The sequence below is a fragment of the Pelobates fuscus genome, chromosome 12 (genome assembly GCF_036172605.1).
Source record: "Pelobates fuscus isolate aPelFus1 chromosome 12, aPelFus1.pri, whole genome shotgun sequence".
In the NCBI taxonomy this organism is placed as follows: Eukaryota; Metazoa; Chordata; class Amphibia; order Anura; family Pelobatidae; genus Pelobates; species Pelobates fuscus.
Window position 1 is genome coordinate 16,965,875 of NC_086328.1, and position 18,898 is coordinate 16,984,772.

The 18,898-nt window shown below is 43.4% G+C and overlaps 1 protein-coding gene across 1 annotated transcript in view; it reads left to right on the plus strand.

The window, feature by feature from the left end:
* LOC134579250 (neural-cadherin-like) overlaps positions 1-18,898 on the plus strand; it is a 94,780-nt gene that overhangs the window by 23,586 nt on the left and 52,296 nt on the right. The window contains exons 2-7 of the mRNA XM_063438468.1: positions 7,549-7,746; positions 8,426-8,651; positions 11,010-11,214; positions 12,099-12,210; positions 13,734-13,983; positions 17,359-17,501. Coding sequence (XP_063294538.1) covers positions 7,549-7,746; positions 8,426-8,651; positions 11,010-11,214; positions 12,099-12,210; positions 13,734-13,983; positions 17,359-17,501 — 1,134 coding nt within the window. The remainder of the gene's footprint in view (positions 1-7,548; positions 7,747-8,425; positions 8,652-11,009; positions 11,215-12,098; positions 12,211-13,733; positions 13,984-17,358; positions 17,502-18,898) is intronic.

An 18,898-nucleotide genomic window follows, 5' to 3' on the forward strand; every position in this document is an offset into this window, starting at 1 on the left:
GAAACAAACAATTTGGAATATTTTAGAATATTTCACAAACCTCAAAAACCACCGTAAATTCTACAAATACATTTTCATGCATGCCCTGCTTGACAAAATAATCTTCTAGAATTTTTTTAATTTTTTTTTAAGTTAACGTTTAATTTATTCTAATACAAGCTTTATTTTAATGCAATTATTCTTTACAATGTTTCCTTGGAGCAGCCTGTGATACAGAATGTTGTTTATCCCTTATCAGAGTTCCCCAGTCCCTCTGATTACGCACAACGTGATCTGCTGCTTCAGATATTTGTGTAGATATGGCTAGTTGAGAAAACGATAGATGAATAGGCTACTTCATCTTAACTAGAAGCAATCTTGATTTCTAAATTTATGCAAACAAATCCAGTGGAGTTTGAGCCATAGCCGTAAGGCTGCTTCACAGTCCAACACCATTATACCATCCGCGCTTTTAGCCTTTTTGCCGCTTGCGCACTTTGGCTGCGCTGATGCAACTTGTCTGTTGTTCTGAACAATAACAATAGCCTCAGGTTCCGTCACAAATCATTTGGCGAGCCTAGGCACCAAATAGACTTATTAAAGATTTAGGCATGAGGCTTTCTTTAAAAGCTCATCTGCATGTTTCTGCCTCTGCTGTTTCTACGGCTCTCTTTGTTTTTAAGCTCAGGGTTGGAGTTAAAGAACATGTACAAACCAATAAAGTAATTGCATTAACACTTTATATGCCAATAGGGAAGAATCGCAGATTTTAAACCCATCTGGCAAATGATAATGCTTTTTTATATTCATTAAAAAGTTGCTAAATGTAAGTTCTTTTGATAATTTCCATTCAAACATTGGCATCCGTGCTGTGTATGAAAATGCGGTGATGACGCCACGTTCGTAAGAGCAGAACATTCATACAGAGATCTTCATAATCGCTTGTATGTTCATAAGCGTACTGAGGGCAGCAAGGGACGTCATCCAGTAACCGATACTTGATATTATTTTTAATATAATTTCTAGGGTTAGGGACGATCTACTTTCCTTTTGGGGTCACATGAATCCAAGATGTGTTGCACTCTAACTCCCAATATTATCAGCCAAGCAAAGTTTGCCCTCATATGAATTTAGGGTTATTCCAGCATAGTTGTTCAGATGTTTAAACATTTTGAAGTTGACATTTGTAAAGAGAATGTTTAATGTTAATATTATGCATTGTAAGTGTCTGAGTATTGTTACATTAAAAAGTTCTATTCCTAACAGTAAAGAGTCCCTCTGTCCTTTCCCTCGTCTATGTAAAGGGTTAAAAACCTCTTTCCAGCATCGATGTCCCTCGGAGCTGGGTTGGGCTCTTCCTCCATCAACGTCAGCTGATTGGAAGACTGTAAGCGCATGCACAATGAGTACTGCACACATTAGGTCTTCCCATAGGCAAGGATTGAATCAAAGCGTGCCTATGGACTGTAGAAGATGCTAAATGTCCCCATGCAAAAAGTGAGGACGTCCAGCATCATTTCACTGAGTCAATTTCTGTAAAAGGCCAAGAAGTGCCTCTGTCTGTCTGGTAGACAGCCACTAGAGGCAGTATTTCTCTAAACCTGCAATGTTTTATATTGTAGGGCTAAGAGGACTGCACCAGAGACACTTCAATGAGGTGAAGTGGTCTTGGTGTCTATAGTATCCCTTTAAATTTGATCACTGTAAAGTACTCGCTCAAAGGTCCAGAACAGATAAACTTCACTACAAGCTGAACCAGGTTAGGGTATTCAGAGCTGTGATCATAGGCGTGCGCACGGGGTGTGCCGGGTGTGCCTGGGCACACCCTAATCCCCGCGGCACGCCTATGTATTGAGAACGGCAGGGGAGATCTCAGGATCTCCCCTGCCGGCTCATGCAGAGCCGGCGCTATCCGAGTGCCGGCTCTGCTCTCAGCCTCCCCTCACCGGCTCACAGGCATGGAGGGAGGCAGGAGAGGACCCGGGGAGCTATTGCCAGCAGCTCCGCCGGTTCCTCTCGCGAGATCTGAGCATTGCCGCGGCAACGCTCAGATCTCGCGTGAGTGAACTCTAGCCCTGCGGGGCTAGAGTTCACTCTCCACTGGACCACCAGGGATGGATGGCAGCAGCAGGATCCCCCCTCCCAGGCATAATGTAAGAAGGGAGGGGGGATAACTGATCTGCCCCCACCTCCACTGGGCCACCAGGGAAGGATGGCAGCAGCAGGACCCCCCCCTCCCAGGCATAAGGTAAGAAGGGAGGGGGGATAACTGATCTGCCCCCACCTCCACTGGACCACCAGGGAAGACAGCAAGGAAAGATCCCCTCTCCCTACATAAAGTAAGACGGGAGGGGGGATAACCGATCTGAGCCCACCTCCACTGGACCACCAGGGAAGGCAGCAAGGAAATATCCCCCCTCCCTACATAAAGTAAGAAGGGAGGGGGGATATTACGTAATGTACCCCCACCTCCACCCCCCACAATCACCCACACACATACACAGCACCCACAGACATACACAGCACCCACAGACATACACAGCACCCACAGACATACACAGCACCTACAGACATACACAGCACCCACAGACATACACAGCACCCACAGACATACACAGCACCAACACACATACACAGCACCAACACACATACACAGCACACACACACATACACAGCACCCACAGACATACACAGCACACACACACACATACACAGCACCCACAGACATACACAGCACCCACAAACATACACAGCACCCACAAACATACACAGCACTAACACACATACACAGCACCCACACACATACACAGCACCCACACACATACACAGCACCCACACACATACACAGCACACACACACATACACAGCACACACACATACACAGCACCCACACATACACAGCACCCACAGACATACACAGCACCCACAGACATACACAGCACCCACACACATACACAGCACCCACACACATACACAGCACCTACACACATACACATACACCACCTACACACATACACCACCTACACACATACAGCACCTACACACATACAGCACCCACACACATACACAGCACCCACACACATACACAGCACCCACACACATACACAGCACCAACACACATTCAGCACCCACAGACATACACAGCACCTACACACATACAGCACCCACAGACATACACAGCACCCACACACATACAGCACCCACACACATACAGCACCCACACACATACAGCACCCACACACATACACATCACCCACACACATACACAGCACCAACACACATACAGCACCCACACACACAGCACCCTCACAAACACACAGCACCCTCACACACATTACACAAACAGCACCCTCACACTCACACAGCACACTAACAGTACCCTCACAAACACAAACAGGACCCTAACAAACACACACACAGCACACTACCAGTACTCTCACACACAAACAGCACCCTCACAAACACCCTCACCCACATAGTACACTACCAGCACCCTCACACACACATCACAGTAACAGCACCCTCACACAGCACACACACAGCTTTGTGTGTGTGTGTGTATATATATGTGTATATACATATATACATATACACATATACACATATATACATATATACACACATATACACACACATATATACACACACATATATACACACATATATATACACACACATATATATATACACACACACATACACACACATATACATATACACACACATATACACACACATATACACACATTAACACACATACACACACATATACACACACATATATATATATACACACATACACACACATATATATACACATACACATATACATACACATATACATACACATACACATACATACATACATACATACATACATATATACAGGGGCGGACTGAGAACCCTCAGGGCCCCCGGGCAAAATAAATCAAGGGCCCCCTTACAGGCCCCACCCATACTCCGCAGCAAGTGCCACCCATGTCCCGCCTCCATGCACCGCCTCCAGCCACACCCTACACAATCTTTAGACACAAGGAACAAAAGTGCAATAATCCCTTCAAGGCCCCAGTAGAGACTACAATTGAGGGCTAATGGGCCATGGAGGGGGGTCTTTCTAGCAGAGGCCATCTCAGTGTCCCTGCTGGAAACAGTCGCCTCCAGGCCCCAGTAGAGACTACAATTGAGGGCTAATGGGCCATGGAGGGGGGTCTTTCTAGCAGAGGCTATCTCAGTGTCCTTTAGAGAGTGTGTTAGAAAGAATCCCCTCCAGGCCCTATTAGAGACTACAATGGAGTCTAATAGGCTTGGAAGGGGGTCTTTCTAACAGAGGCCATCTCAGTGTCCCTGCTGGAAACAGTCGCCTCCAGGCCCCAGTAGAGACTACAATTGAGGGCTAATGGGCCATGGAGGGGGGGGAGCATTCTAGCAGAGGCTATCTCAGTGTCCTTTAGAGAGTGTGTTAGAAAGAATTTCCTCCAGGTCCCATTAGAGACTACAATGGGGTCTAATGGGGCCTGGAGGGGGGTCTCTCCAACACTCTGGTTCCTATTCACAATATAGCAACACAACATAGCTGATACCTAGGCCAAGTTGGCTCCTCTTACCTTAATTACTGTTGCTGGCTGGCAGTCTGTGGGCTTGCTGGAAGGCTGTGGGCTTACTGGCTGCGGCTGGCAGGCTGTGGGCTTGCTGGCAGGCTGTGGGCTTGCTGGCTACTGCCGGCAGGCTGTGGGCTTGCTGGCTGCGGCTGGCAGGCTGTGGGCTTGCTGGAAGGCTGTGGGCTTACTGGCTGCGGCTGGCAGGCTGTGGGCTTGCTGGCAGGCTGTGGGCTTGCTGGCTACTACCGGCAGGCTGTGGGCTTGCTGGCTGCGGCTGGCAGGCTGTGGGCTTGCTGGCTGCGGCTGGCAGGCTGTGGCTTGCTGGCTGTGGCTTGCTGGCTGGCAGGCTGTGGCTTGCTGGCTGCGGTTGGCAGGCTGTGGGTTTGCTGGCTTTAAGCCTAACTGGTGGCCTGTAGGCTGGCTGGCTGTCTACTGGCCAGCCTGTGGGCTGGCTGGCCTGTGGGTTGGCTGGCTTGCTGGCTACTGGGGCACTCGTAGATTATTCAAAGAAATAATCCATGCACAATAACCACTACTACTCTGTGTAGTCGTTATGGTGCCAGGGGGGCCGGGCCCCCCTCCCAGAGTAAGTAGTCAAACCGTTTAAGAACAGTTTGACAACTTACCTGGGGTCTGCTGGGATATGAGGCTGTAGTAGGGTATAGGAGCAGTGGTGCAATGTGTAAGGGGTGCAGTGTGTGTGAAAGGTTCAGTGTGTGTGAGGGGGTGTAGTGTGTGAATGTGCAGGGTGTGTGGGGCAATGTGTGTACGAGGGGGCTGTGTATGTGTGTGGCAATGTTAGTATGGGGGGCTGTGTGTGTATGGGTGGGCAGTGTATGTGTGTGTGTGGCAATGTGTGTAAATGTGTATGGTGTGTGTGGGGGCAGTGTGTGTGTATGGGGGGCAGTGTGTGAATGTGTATGGTGTGTGGGGGCAGTGTGTTTATGGGGCTAAAGTTCACTCTCACCACTGCGACCACCAGGAATCCCTGGTGGTCACAGTGTTGAGAGTGAACTCTAGCCCGTAGCTCCAGGGCTAGAGTTTACTCTCGCAAGAGCCGTAACGTTGCCGTGGTAACCGCGGCAACGATCTGTGCTCGCGCAAGAAGGACCCAGAGGAGCTGCAGGCTGAGCTCCCGGGTCCTCTCTTCCTCCCTCCCCTGCCGGCTGCCCGCACGGTGCCTGCGGACAGGGGAGGGGGCAATTGCCCTCCTCTTACTCCCCCCTCCCCCTCTTCTTACTCCCACTCTCTTCTTACCCCCCTTTTTACTCTCCCCTCCCCCTCTCCTTACTCCCCCTTCTTACTCTCCCCCTCTTCTTACTCCCCCCTCCCCCTCTTCTTATTCCCACCTCTTCTTACCCCCTCCCCCCTCTTCTTACCCCCCTCCCCCTCTTCTTACTCCCCCTTCCTCTTTTTACTCCCCCTCCCCTCTTCTTACCCCCTTTACTCCCCCCCTCTCTTCTTACTCTCCCCTCTTCTTACCCCCCTCCCCCCTCTTCTTACTCTCCCCTCCCCCTCTTCTTACTCCCCCCTCCCCCTCTTCTTACCCCCTTCTTACTCCCCCTCCCTTCTTACCCCCTCTCTCTCTTCTTACCCCCCTCTCTTCTTACCCCCCTCCCTCCTCTTACCCCTCCCTCTCTCTTCTTACCCCCTCCCTCTCTCTTCTTACCCCCCTCCCTCTCTCTTCTTACCCCCCTCCCTCTCTCTTCTTACCCCCTCCCTCTCTCTTTTTACCCCCCTACTCCCCTCTCTCTTTTTACCCCCTCTCCCTTTTAACCCCCCCTCCCTCTCTCTTTTAACCCCCCCCCTCCCTCTCTCTTTTAACCCCCCTCCCTCTTTTAACCCCCCCTCTCTCTTTTAACCCCCCCCTCTCTCTTTTTACCCCCTCCCCGTAGCGTGGCCGAGCTGCTCTGCGTCCGCGGTGCCGGCCGGAGTGATAGGAAGGTGCACACACACTGAGTGTGCACCTTCCTGTCAGTCCGGCCGGGTACAGGAAACAGAAACTCCTGTTCCGGAGTTTCTGTTTCCTGTACCCGGCCGGACTGACAGGAAGGTGCACACTCAGTGTGTGTGCACCTTCCTATCACTCCGGCCAGCACCGCGGACGCAGAGCAGTTCGGCCACGCTACGGGGAGGGGAGGTGAGAAGCTGCAGCCGCCTGAGCGCTCTTACGAGAGCGCTCAGGCGGCTGCAGCATTTAAAGGGGCGGCCGGGCCCCCTGATGGCGGGCCCCCCTCCCGGCCGGGCCCTCGGACCATGTCCGAAGTGCCCGACCGGTCAGTCCGCCCCTGCATATATATACGCCGCGTGTGCTTGTACTTTAGGGTGCACACCCTAATGCAATAGGCTGCGCACGCCTATGGCTGTGATTGCCTGATCACAATTTAAACAAAACGTTTTACCCAATACAGCTAATTCCTCACATTAGCTAAAAATGCCAAAAGGCTTTACAGGAGTGGAATAAGTAGAAAGGAGACAGGGTCTGTTCACAAAATGAACAATATGGATTGAGATGGGTGAATCCATCCCCCAGATTAATTATAAAAAAAAATTAAAAATTAAAAATATGTGTGTCTAGTATTTTTGGTTAAATAATTCCTATTTATGTTTCCATTGTGGATAGCAAAAAGTACAAATGTAGAGTTTCTACCATGTCAACCATATTGTGACACAAACATCCCAGAACATTGGGCAATTATTCTCCAAAATCTGATTTTAGAACTCTCTTCACCATTAAGATGTCAAGGGAGTTTTGAATTGAGCTGTCCCAATGAGTGCAGGCAATATCCTCAAATTAATGAAGAACACACAGAGGCTTTTATAAAATATTGACCCCAAGAAGCCTGGAATCTGTAGATCTTCACCTCAGTCCGCGTGAGCCCCACATTTGTAGAATCTATTGCTTGACTGAATATTAGTCCCATTTTTTCATCGTTGCTAAATTGTATTTTTTCCGTCTTCGTTCTACCAGGGAAAGGTTCGTACATTATCCACCTGGCACTAACGATAATGGATGTTAATGATGAACATCCCGAATGGACAATGGAACCATCTCCCTTCTTAGCGGTGGTGTTACCGTCATCCCCACCCAGGACGCGTGTGTACAGACTACATGCTATTGATAAAGATGAAGGAATAAATGGAGAAATCGAGTATTTTCTGCTTCAAGGTAAAAGAAAAATGGTGTTTATAAAACATAACTTCACTAGGCCAAGAAAATGATTACCAACACAAATAGGCTGTAGACTGATCAGATACCTGTAAATGTCTCCCATGAGATAAAGCTTATAGAGATGGTGATTTTCTCCGGAGATCCAAAGTAGAGGTTTTTACCATTTTGTCCAAAGTGAACAATTAGTTTTGGACTTTAGTCATTAAGAACACGGACAATTTTCGAAATGCTCTTGAAGAAGCTCTAAAATGTACTATTTTTGTTTTTACATTTAAACTCTGTAGGACATAGAGTTTGGCATGTTTGTTCTTGTGGAATTCCTGAATCCTCTTTAAAATAATTTTTTGAATCAATTAAAAAGTATTCATAGCTTGCTATTTGGGACAGTGCGGTAGGGGACGTGCCTAATCCCTGTGTTTTATTAATATGTCTGTTTCTGTTACTATTGAAGCACTTTCTTATAATCGCAAACTCCTAACCTTTCTCACCAAGGGGTATAATGGGCGTAATGTGTTAAAAACATTTCTGGAGTAAAGTGATGAATGTTGAGCTATCACCATGGAAACAAATAGAATGTTCCCATATATAGTTCTGCTTTTAGAACATTGCCCCAGTTTTCTTTAATGACAAATCATCCATATTTTCCAATAAAGCTGTGTTTGTTTGGACATTGCAGGTGGAGAAGGTAGATTTTCTGTTGACCAGAACACTGGTTGGATACAAACTACTGGAGGGACTCTGGTGGAAGACCACGAGTATACACTTACTGTGCAGGCTGCTGATAAATTTGGAATGAGGAGTACCCCAGTCACAGTGTCTGTGTTCACAGGTCCCAGACCTCCCCAGTTTAAACAAGTTTCATACATTGTACACGTGCCAGAAACGACCCCACCTGGGCTTACGTAAGTCCTCACTGCGTTACTTATTTTGGATTTTCGTCGGCTGGTGTAGCATTTGTGTGTTGTAGACTAGAATTACCTTCTTTTTTTTTTTCTACAAGCTGGTTTATATCCATTATGTTTCTTTAATAATATTGTTTTTTTTTTCTTTACTTAATATTTTTCCAACCAGTCTACTAGGTATTCTCATGGATTTTAAGAACCTCTGATCTAACCTGGATCATTAATTCTCTTTCAAAAAGATATGAAAATGTACAGCCTGTTGGAAATACGATAGGATAGAAATGTTATTCTACTTTCTGCTAATATATCTACAGGGAGTGCAGAATTATTAGGCAAGTTGTATTTTTGAGGATTCATTTTATTATTGAACAACAACCATGTTCTCAATTAACCCAAAAAACTCATTAATATCAAAGCTGAATATTTTTGGAAGTAGTTTTTAGTTTGTTTTTAGTTATAGCTATTTTAGGGGGATATCTGTGTGTGCAGGTGACTATTACTGTGCATAATTATTAGGCAACTTAACAAAAAACAAATATATACCCATTTCAATTATTTATTTTTACCAGTGAAACCAATATAACATCTCAACATTCACAAATATACATTTCTGACATTCAAAAACAAATCAGTGACCAATATAGCCACCTTTCTTTGCAAGGACACTCAAAAGCCTGCCATCCATGGATTCTGTCAGTGTTTTGATCTGTTCACCATCAACATTGCGTGCAGCAGCAACCACAGCCTCCCAGACACTGTTCAGAGAGGTGTACTGTTTTCCCTCCTTGTAAATCTCACATTTGATGATGGACCACAGGTTCTCAATGGGGTTCAGATCAGGTGAACTAGGAGGCCATGTCATTAGATTTTCTTCTTTTATACCCTTTCTTGCCAGCCACGCTGTGGAGTACTTGGACGCGTGTGATGGAGCATTGTCCTGCATGAAAATCATGTTTTTTCTTGAAGGATGCAGACTTCTTCCTGTACCACTGCTTGAAGAAGGTGTCTTCCAGAAACTGGCAGTAGGACTGGGAGTTGAGCTTGACTCCATCCTCAACCCGAAAAGGCCCCACAAGCTCATCTTTGATGATACCAGCCCAAACCAGTACTCCACCTCCACCTTGCTGGCGTCTGAGTCGGACTGGAGCTCTCTGCCCTTTACCAATCCAGCCACGGGCCCATCCATCTGGCCCATCAAGACTCACTCTCATTTCATCAGTCCATAAAACCTGGAAACCTGAAAAATCAGTCTGGAGATATTTCTTGGCCCAGTCTTGACGTTTCAGCTTGTGTGTCTTGTTCAGTGGTGGTCGTCTTTCAGCCTTTCTTACCTTGGCCATGTCTCTGAGTATTGCACACCTTGTGCTTTTGGGCACTCCAGTGATGTTGCAGCTCTGAAATATGGCCAAACTGGTGGCAAGTGGCATCTTGGCAGCTGCACGCTTGACTTTTCTCAGTTCATGGGCAGTTATTTTGCGCCTTGGTTTCTCCACACGCTTCTTGCGACCCTGTTGACTATTTTGAATGAAACGCTTGATTGTTCGATGATCACGCTTCAGAAGCTTTGCAATTTTAAGAGTGCTGCATCCCTCTGCAAGATATCTCACTATTTTTTACTTTTCTGAGCCTGTCAAGTCCTTCTTTTGACCGATTTTGCCAAAGGAAAGGAAGTTGCCTAATAATTATGCACACCTGATATAGGGTGTTGATGTCATTAGACCACACCCCTTCTCATTACAGAGATGCACATCACCTAATATGCTTAATTGGTAGTAGGCTTTCAAGCCTATACAGCTTGGAGTAAGACAACATGCATAAAGAGGATGATGTGGTCAAAATACTAATTTGCCTAATAATTCTGCACTCCCTGTATTTCCCAGTTTGTTCATGTGACAAAGACCAAAACACAGGTATATTCCATGAACAGGCTGCTCTCTCAAAGAAATAACCATTTAGTTTATGAGAAAATAGTTTTTCAATGAGGATGGGACTATTAACTGCCAGTGATGGGATGCAAAGCTTAGGATGTTTGTCTGTATCTCAGGACAATCCAAGAGGAATTTACATGCCAGGTACCTGTAGGCTGGATTCTGAATTGCCTATGTTCTCTTTTGCTTGCTTGTGGATTGGAGGATACAAGTATCAGGCCTCGAAGTACATGTCTCACTCTGTCCTGCAAATAATAATAACAAATTAATAAAATTTTAAAAAAAACCTTACCCAATGATAAAACAACATCAAAATCTTAGTTAAAATTAGAAGATCCACATTTGTAGTCAGGGTAGGTTCCTTCTAACAGAGAGGTGTCTATAAGCAGTTGCCTACTGAGTTCTGAATAACCTTTTCTCCACGGTCTAGGTTGGTGACTGCATCTGCTCTGTCACATCAAAACAAGACCTTGACGTACAGTTTGTCTGCAAATCCCCACGGTTTATTCCATATTGATCCGCTCACTGGGGAGGTGGCACTAACCCAAACTGTGGATTTTGAGAGTGATCCGCATCGGTTCGTCTTGGTTGTTGCGGCTACAGAAACCTTGGAGCAGCTGGAGAGTATTACAGAGGTGAGTGAGCACAGCGTACATGCATATAAATGGGGATATGTTCTCCACCTCTATTTCAGGACCCATATTGGTAAGGCTCTAGGCAACTACCCATAATAACTGATGTACTATATCAACCTCGTCTTCCTCGTTGCAAATTAGATCTGATGTTGGAAAAACATCCATTCTGCAGAAGTTTTGTTTTTCTATATATTTAAATAAATAGATCACCAAACCTACTTCTAGGCATAAAGTATATGTCACCAAGATAATGCTATGTGTGCAATTCCAGTCTCTGTCGGACAAGGTCAAGATCCACTGTTCTAGACACAAAATGCCCCCTCTAGAAGTGTTGAGTAATTTTATCAGAATTGTTGTGTATGGGGGCAAGGTTTAAAAAATTCACCAAATGTGTGAGAATATTGAGCAGTATGTTAGTGAAAAAGATGATATAAAAAGATATATACTATATATAATGCTTTTTAAAGCATTCATTATTGTAATAGTCCAGACACGACGTCTGTTATGGAGCCAAACTTTACTGGCTGAGCATCATGGGAAATGTAGTTCATAAACATTTAGGTTGCCTGTGGTCTGTTTGAGCATGGTTGGAAATGTAGTTGCTGTGACAGAGCAGGAGAACCACTTGTAGTCCCTGCCACTGCATTATCACCGTAGAGAGCTTGCAGTTGGCACTGAGCACGATGCAGAGAATTGACAGGGATTGATTTTTTTTCTCTGTACATTAACTAGAAATTCTTTTTCTACAATGCATAGATGGATTTTTATTCTCTTTCTCTAAAGCAAACATTGGGGTTCCCATGACGCACATTGTATTTGCAGGTTGTTAGTTCGTTGTGGTTTTTCGTGTCTTTTTTTTGTGAGATTTCGTTCATATTTTGCAGGTGGTGGTTGAAATCACAGATGTCAATGACTGCACCCCAGAGTTCCAACAGACAATCTACAGCAAAGATAATGTCCCGGAGACCGTACCTGTGTCAGCCTCTCTTTTACAAGGTACTTGTCTACAAATGTTATGACCCTCCGCAAAGCTTTCCATCCACATTTTTGGTTTTATTAGTCATTGCTGGGATAGTCCATTCACACTTGCCATATTTATCGAAAAGTTACACAACACTTATTTACTGGAATTTTTCCATTCGCTTCCGTGAAGTTGGATTAGCTTCAATGTTTCTTTACGTTCTGGGTTGTTATGGCAACATTCCCTGCATGATGCAGAAGTGTGCTACTGACATCTTCAACTGCTTGAGAGTGCATTGGAAATACATTTTTGGACCAAAATGCATCATGAACCATGGACCTCCTCCTGTACCAGACCGTATGAGATCCATGGTGGTCCAGTTGTGAGCTCTTCTCGTCTGCACCTTCACTGGGAGCAGACTTTTTATATTCTTGTTGTGAGGACCTGCTCTCTGATAGTGTCAGAGCATTGTTGCGTGTTTCCATAGCAAAGCTCCAATAATATCAGTAACAGTACCAGAACTCACAAGAGGGATATGCAAGGTCTGTATCTGAAGAAGTTGAAGACCAGTAGGTCTCTTGGCTCCCATGAAGTGCATGCACTAAGTAGGTGATCCCTTCACTGGCCCACGAAAAGACAAAATGCCCTTGTACCTGTACATTTTCTTATAGCAGTAAGAAAACACAGTAAATACTTTATATACCTGTACATCGATATGGGATTTTAGATTTGTGAAATTACCAATACAAAGATATTGTCATGTATGCAATACAAGCAGCAATGCAGATTTTAATATTTGCTGTCCATCTTAGATAAAAGGCAATACTCTTACTGGTGTATTGTACTGCTGCTACAATTTAACATGCAGATATACCTTCTGCTGGGCTCCATATCAAATGATTGTGAGAATGTAGACAATTAGCTGTGTGAGAGTGTCTGACTAAATTAAATGTATGGTGTGCGGGCATCTCTATACACGTGGCCTCCCACACCCAAGATATGGCCTAAACGTTTGCCAAAAACCTCAATAAATACCCCGGGAACATGTTCTACACCTGTAGGAGCTTCCTTTCTGTCCTTGTAAACATTCTGCTGGCCATTCAAGATATTATTATCTAACAGGTACTACTGTCCGTATCATGTTTAATTTCTATGGGAAAAAAATATGGACTGGGAATTTGAACAGTACAGTGCTAAAAACCCAGTATTTAATAATAATAATAATGCAATTTATTAAGACTGGTGTAGCAGCATTTAGCTAATAAGGAAACCCATTTCAAAGTATTTTGGACAAAGTGGCACTTTCACTTGAAATTTCAAAAATTGCCCGTCTCTCCATCCTATTCGTAAATCACAGGGTTGGAAATGTCCAGCAAGCACCAGAATGCATGGGGACACAATTATAGCTGTGAGCTGCAAAAAAATGTAAAATTATCTTAAAATAATATATGTCTGCCTTCAGCTGCCAGCTGTATTTATCCGTAATGGTATGGTATGGTCGTGCATGCTTAATTATCCTTCTGTTTGCATTGTGTCATTCTTTGTGCTTTCTACCCAGTGATGGCCACTGACTGTGATTCCGGTTTGAACGGAGAGGTTTCCTATTACACTCTGAGCCCTGACTTCAGCATCTCCGAACAGGGTACCATTAGCCCAGCAAGGGAGTTAGATTACGAGAGGCCCAACCATCTGTATGAATTTGTAATCCTGGCAATAGACCAAGGAGAGGAACCAAAGACTGGGACAGCTACAGTGCGGATACGAATCGCCAATGTGAATGACAAAGCTCCGGAATTCTCTCAAACAATGTATGTATTCCGGAATTGTATGTCTCCAACAAAAAATGAAAAACAAGAGCGTCTCTCCGGCTTCGGGATTACAAAGTCGGTTATTATTACTCATAAATATACAGGTAGTAAGCTCCTAGTGGGGGTACAGGTCACAAACTTTGCAGATAGTGATGGCGCCATTTCTTGTTGATGTCTGCGGAGGGCAAAGTCATTGCCGCGATTGGCGAGTTACAGGGTTCAGGACAGAATAGCTGGAAATAGAGAGCACTTTTTTTCCCCCAATTTTTTTTCCCCCATTTTTGCAATTCCCTGTTGCGTTTCCGCCATAGTGCTATTTATTAAAACCATGACTTGACGCCATATCGCCCGGTGGAACTAAGTTTTAGTCTAAAACCGATGGAAATGAAAAATAGAGCTAAAAAACTGAAATTCCACAAAATTCCTCTACTATTCCCCATTTGTAGATTAACCTTGTTTGTGTTTCTATGGGGGAAGGAGAGGGGACGGTTATGTTTTTGTAGGGGTGTTAAATTTATGTAAATTGAATTTGGCAACTCAGTGAAAGGAGTATAGGGAACACCCGCCACACACACACGCACAAAATTAGGAGTCTCACATTTAAGTTGAGATCTATATTTTTCCTAAGTACTATGCATAACATGCGTTGTGTGTTGCTTGATAAATATAGTAACAAAATAAAGTCACTCTCCCTTTAAATCCAAGCGATCTCTACAGCCTTCCCTTCCAGTGAATAGTTCATTACTTCACCCAGTATTCTGATATCACATTCTACGCTGGGTATGAAAAGCTGTATATTTTGTCGTATTTATTGCATTTAGTCTACGCTGGATGTGATCCACTGAATTTATTGTCATAGTTATCTCACTACTGCTCGAAAGCCAGTTTAATAAGGCTGAGATTGGCTTTTATAGAGCTGCGTCGCAGGGCCCGAAGCTCTTTTTTTTTTTTTTCTTCCTCTTTTTCCTCTCCATTAACGCGCTAGTCTCAGTGTATTGCTGAAAGGTACCTTTCCATTCTTCCTTGTCAACACAAACTTGCACATTCTGTTAGAGATCTCACGTTGCCCTACTTTCTACACCCCCCCCCCCTTTTAAAAAAATCCTTCTGCGTCTTTCGAGACCATTCCACGAAGTGTTCAGAACTCCCGTCTCTCTCTCTCCTCCTTCATTTTGTGGCTTTAAAACTGTCAAAGCTAAAATCAATTTGCTCGTTAGACTCTAGGCTAAGACAGGGCCTCGGGGCTATAATTTGTTGCTGAGTGGCTGAGCTAAATCACAGAGCTCTTGTTCCCCCCCCCTCCCCCCCCCACCCCATCCCTAAGCCTTGTGTATTAAACTATAGTTTCAAAAATAACCCTCTCTCCATTCTCTTTGTATTTGCAATTCTGCAATTTACACAACATTTATTTTATTTTTTGTTTTGTCATTTGTATTATTTATTTTTTTGGTTGTTTTAATTTTTTCCTATTATATATTTTATAAGTATTTTTCTATTTTTTGTTTCTCTCTCTCTCTCCCTTTTTCCGCCAAGCCATTATCAATAAGAACATTTGTTTCTGCTATTCTTTGGGGGATGTATTATAAATTGTTAAGCCATTACTGGGGATATCATACAAACCTGAGCTTTAATGGGATGTGATGCCTTTACCATAGCCATTGGGACCCACAGAATATTTCCTCCTGCACAAACATAATATATGTCATAAATGCAATCAACGAGCTGTCAGATCTTTTTCGGGATAAAAGGTTTTTTTACTTGAAAAAATGTCAACATTTCCACTACACGCTGCTGCATTTATCTCGTGCTTGACAAAGGCTACACAGTGTAACAGAAACATTGACCTTTTTGTTCACTTTGCATTCCCCCTCATAAGTAAACTTGATAGTGCTATTTATTAATTGCTTTTCTGATATCTCTCCCACAGGCACCCACGCATAGTGTCTTTTTTTTTTTTTCTATACACACGTATGACTTAAAGAGATATCTCAGTGTAAGGGGTATGGTGTCATTTTTTTATTCTGTATTTTTATGCGTCTGATGAAAGGGAAGTCTGTGTGTGTTCGCGAGAGCCCCAGTTTTTGTGACACTGCTCCCAAACCGTTTTATTAAAAAACGGCTATGTAGCCCATAGAGTTTTCATATTCTCCATTTTTGTTTCAATGCATTAACTTGGCTCTCCCCAAGTTAAAAGGGTAATCCAGAGGTGGATCTCGTGTGCACTGTGCCTAGAGGGGTATCAGGTACACCTCACTGACAAGACCCAAAGAAGGCCGGAACTGGGGTAGCTGTATCTCTCGTGCAGAGAGAACTTGCCGACATTTCGGTTGTGGACTACCCATACGGGTGGGACCAGTCTGATATACTTCGGGATATGTTCTCTCTGTAATGAGCAAAAACTATTTTGAGACCTGAGCGTGGATTTACCAAAGGGCAAGCTACTGAGTTCATAGAATGTGATGGCAGTTTAGAACCATTTGGCCCATCTAGTCTGTCCAATTTTCTAAATACTTTCATTAGTCCCTGGCTTTATTTTATAGTTAGGATAGCCTTATGCCTACCCCACGCTTGCTTAAACTCCCTCACTGTGTTAACCTCTACCACTTCAGCTGGAAGGCTATTCCATGCATCCACTACCCTCTCAGTAAAGTAATACTTCCGGATATTGTTTTTAAACCTTTGCCCCTCTAATTTAAGACTATGTCCTCTTGTTGTGGTAGTTTTTCTTCTTTTAAATATAGTCTCCTCCTTTACAGTTCCGCAAACCTTTTTCAATTCTCAGAGTTCTCATATTTTTTGTTTTTTTTGGCGCCCATAGAGTTTTTTGGTGCTTAGAGTGGGTTCTTTCATATAAAACAACATAAAAAAGTAAGTGCTTAAGTTTTATACCAAGATCTTAAAGTATATTACTACTACATAAAGGCAAAATAAGCAGGCAGTTATTGCGTAGGTGCTAGACCTACACCAAAAACAACATTCGTGGCTTAACTTAAAGGATACCTGTAATGACAAATGCAACTTAATCCTACATAATAGAGAACAGAATTTAATTTCTAAATTGTGCTAGCAAACTTTCTTTGTGATCTTTACTTTTTTCCCTTATTGAATAAGTTTAACTTTTTGCACAAATCCTGCGTGTCCACTAGGTGGGCTTTATTTTTTACATTACTCGATTTAACCAAGTCCTGCGCAGTTAGATAATAGATACAACAATCATAGGAGCATCTAGCCAAATGCAATAAATGGCTTGGAACTGGTCAATCTTTGGTACAGGCAATCCTCACCTGATCTTGTTGCGCTCATTCATACTATAAGCTCTACGATGAATTCTTAAGGTAACTCGTGAATAGGTGTATGTTGTGGTTTTATTTACAGATATAGAACGTTTGTATCAGAAGATGCCGGACCCAACACTTTGGTTGCAACTGTACATGCCTTCGATCCAGACGGGGATCAGGTGATATATGACATTCTGGATGGAAACCGGGAAGGGAATTTTAATATAGATCCTCAAAAAGGTAATGCATGCAAGAGATGTTGAATGGAGATGTTTTGTGTTGACGTTTCATATTAGATGTGACATTTAATGTATCTCCTGCTCATATCTTGCTATTAGTTTCTTTATAAATCACCAATGTATTCCACAGAGCTGTAGCAACCAAAACAAATAGCTCACTGTTTACATTCTAGAATAAATGGTGATTAGAGAACGTGTCCGTAATCTGAATAATGCATGTTACTATGATGCAATGGGGGTATGCCTTGGTCTTCACAATTACTGTAGCTATGAGATCTCAATTTTTAGACTGACAGAGCTAAGTCCATGAGGTGTAAGAATTCATATCTTCCTAAATGTCTAGTAAGAAGCTACGTGTTAATAATTCAGTGGCAGAAAAATCCCCTTGAAAAGAAACCACTAAAAAATTTACAACGGTGAAAAATAGTTTTAGGTGAAGGTACAAGGTGCAGATAATGGCATAGAATCATTATTATGGATATTTTATTCCTTGCAATAATTTTTATAACCTTTCCATTGTTACCTAAACCAGGGATAGACTACCCTCCATACTCCAGATGCTGTGGACTACATGTCCCCTGACGCTTTGCCCGGATTATGGATGTGAGAGTATCATGGGAGATGTAGTCCAAAAGGTTGCCTACCCCTGAACTAAATTAATATTGTTTAAATTGATAAAACTGTAAATGTGGGGCAGGGCAGGTTTGATATAAATAATCTTCTATTTTATCATTACAAACACAGCTATAATTCATTCAGGTCCTTTTTTAGACCAGATTGTTTCCCTCTCTTAAGGCACCTATAATGACCCCATATGAAGCTTGTTCTTCATTATGGCAATGCTAAGAAAGACTATATTTTTCAGTCATTTGTATACTATAAATTGGGAGAAAAAAATTCTCACCTTAAATTTATGTAAGAATGTTTATTTTTTATTTTTCTTTACGTGTATGTTTTCAGGTCGATCATTCAAAGAAAAAAAAAATAGCATTAAATAATTGGCATTAACATAATTTTGCTGCTCTCAATTTACCTTTTTGTTTTCACAAACATTGACTGTATCCTCCGCAATAGGCATTTCCAAAACCATGCTGGGTGGCTGCTGGTTTCTTTTCCCTGTTAAAGTTGGATTCTACATGCCGTAACCAGAATAGCGAATTGTAGTGGTTATGGTCAGTGGTAGGATTCAGCCGATCCGCGTGAACCTGTTTGTAAAATGTAAGAAGTTTGCCGAACTGGTCATTCATTCGGCTGTGGAGCGACTCGGAAACATGAAAAGTCGCCACTGGTTAATAAAAAATTTTAATCCCTCTACTGGTTATGGTGCAAGGAGCCCTTCAGCACTAACACCCCAGATTTGGTTCCGTGGAGTTATGGGAGCAGGGTTAAAGATTAGTC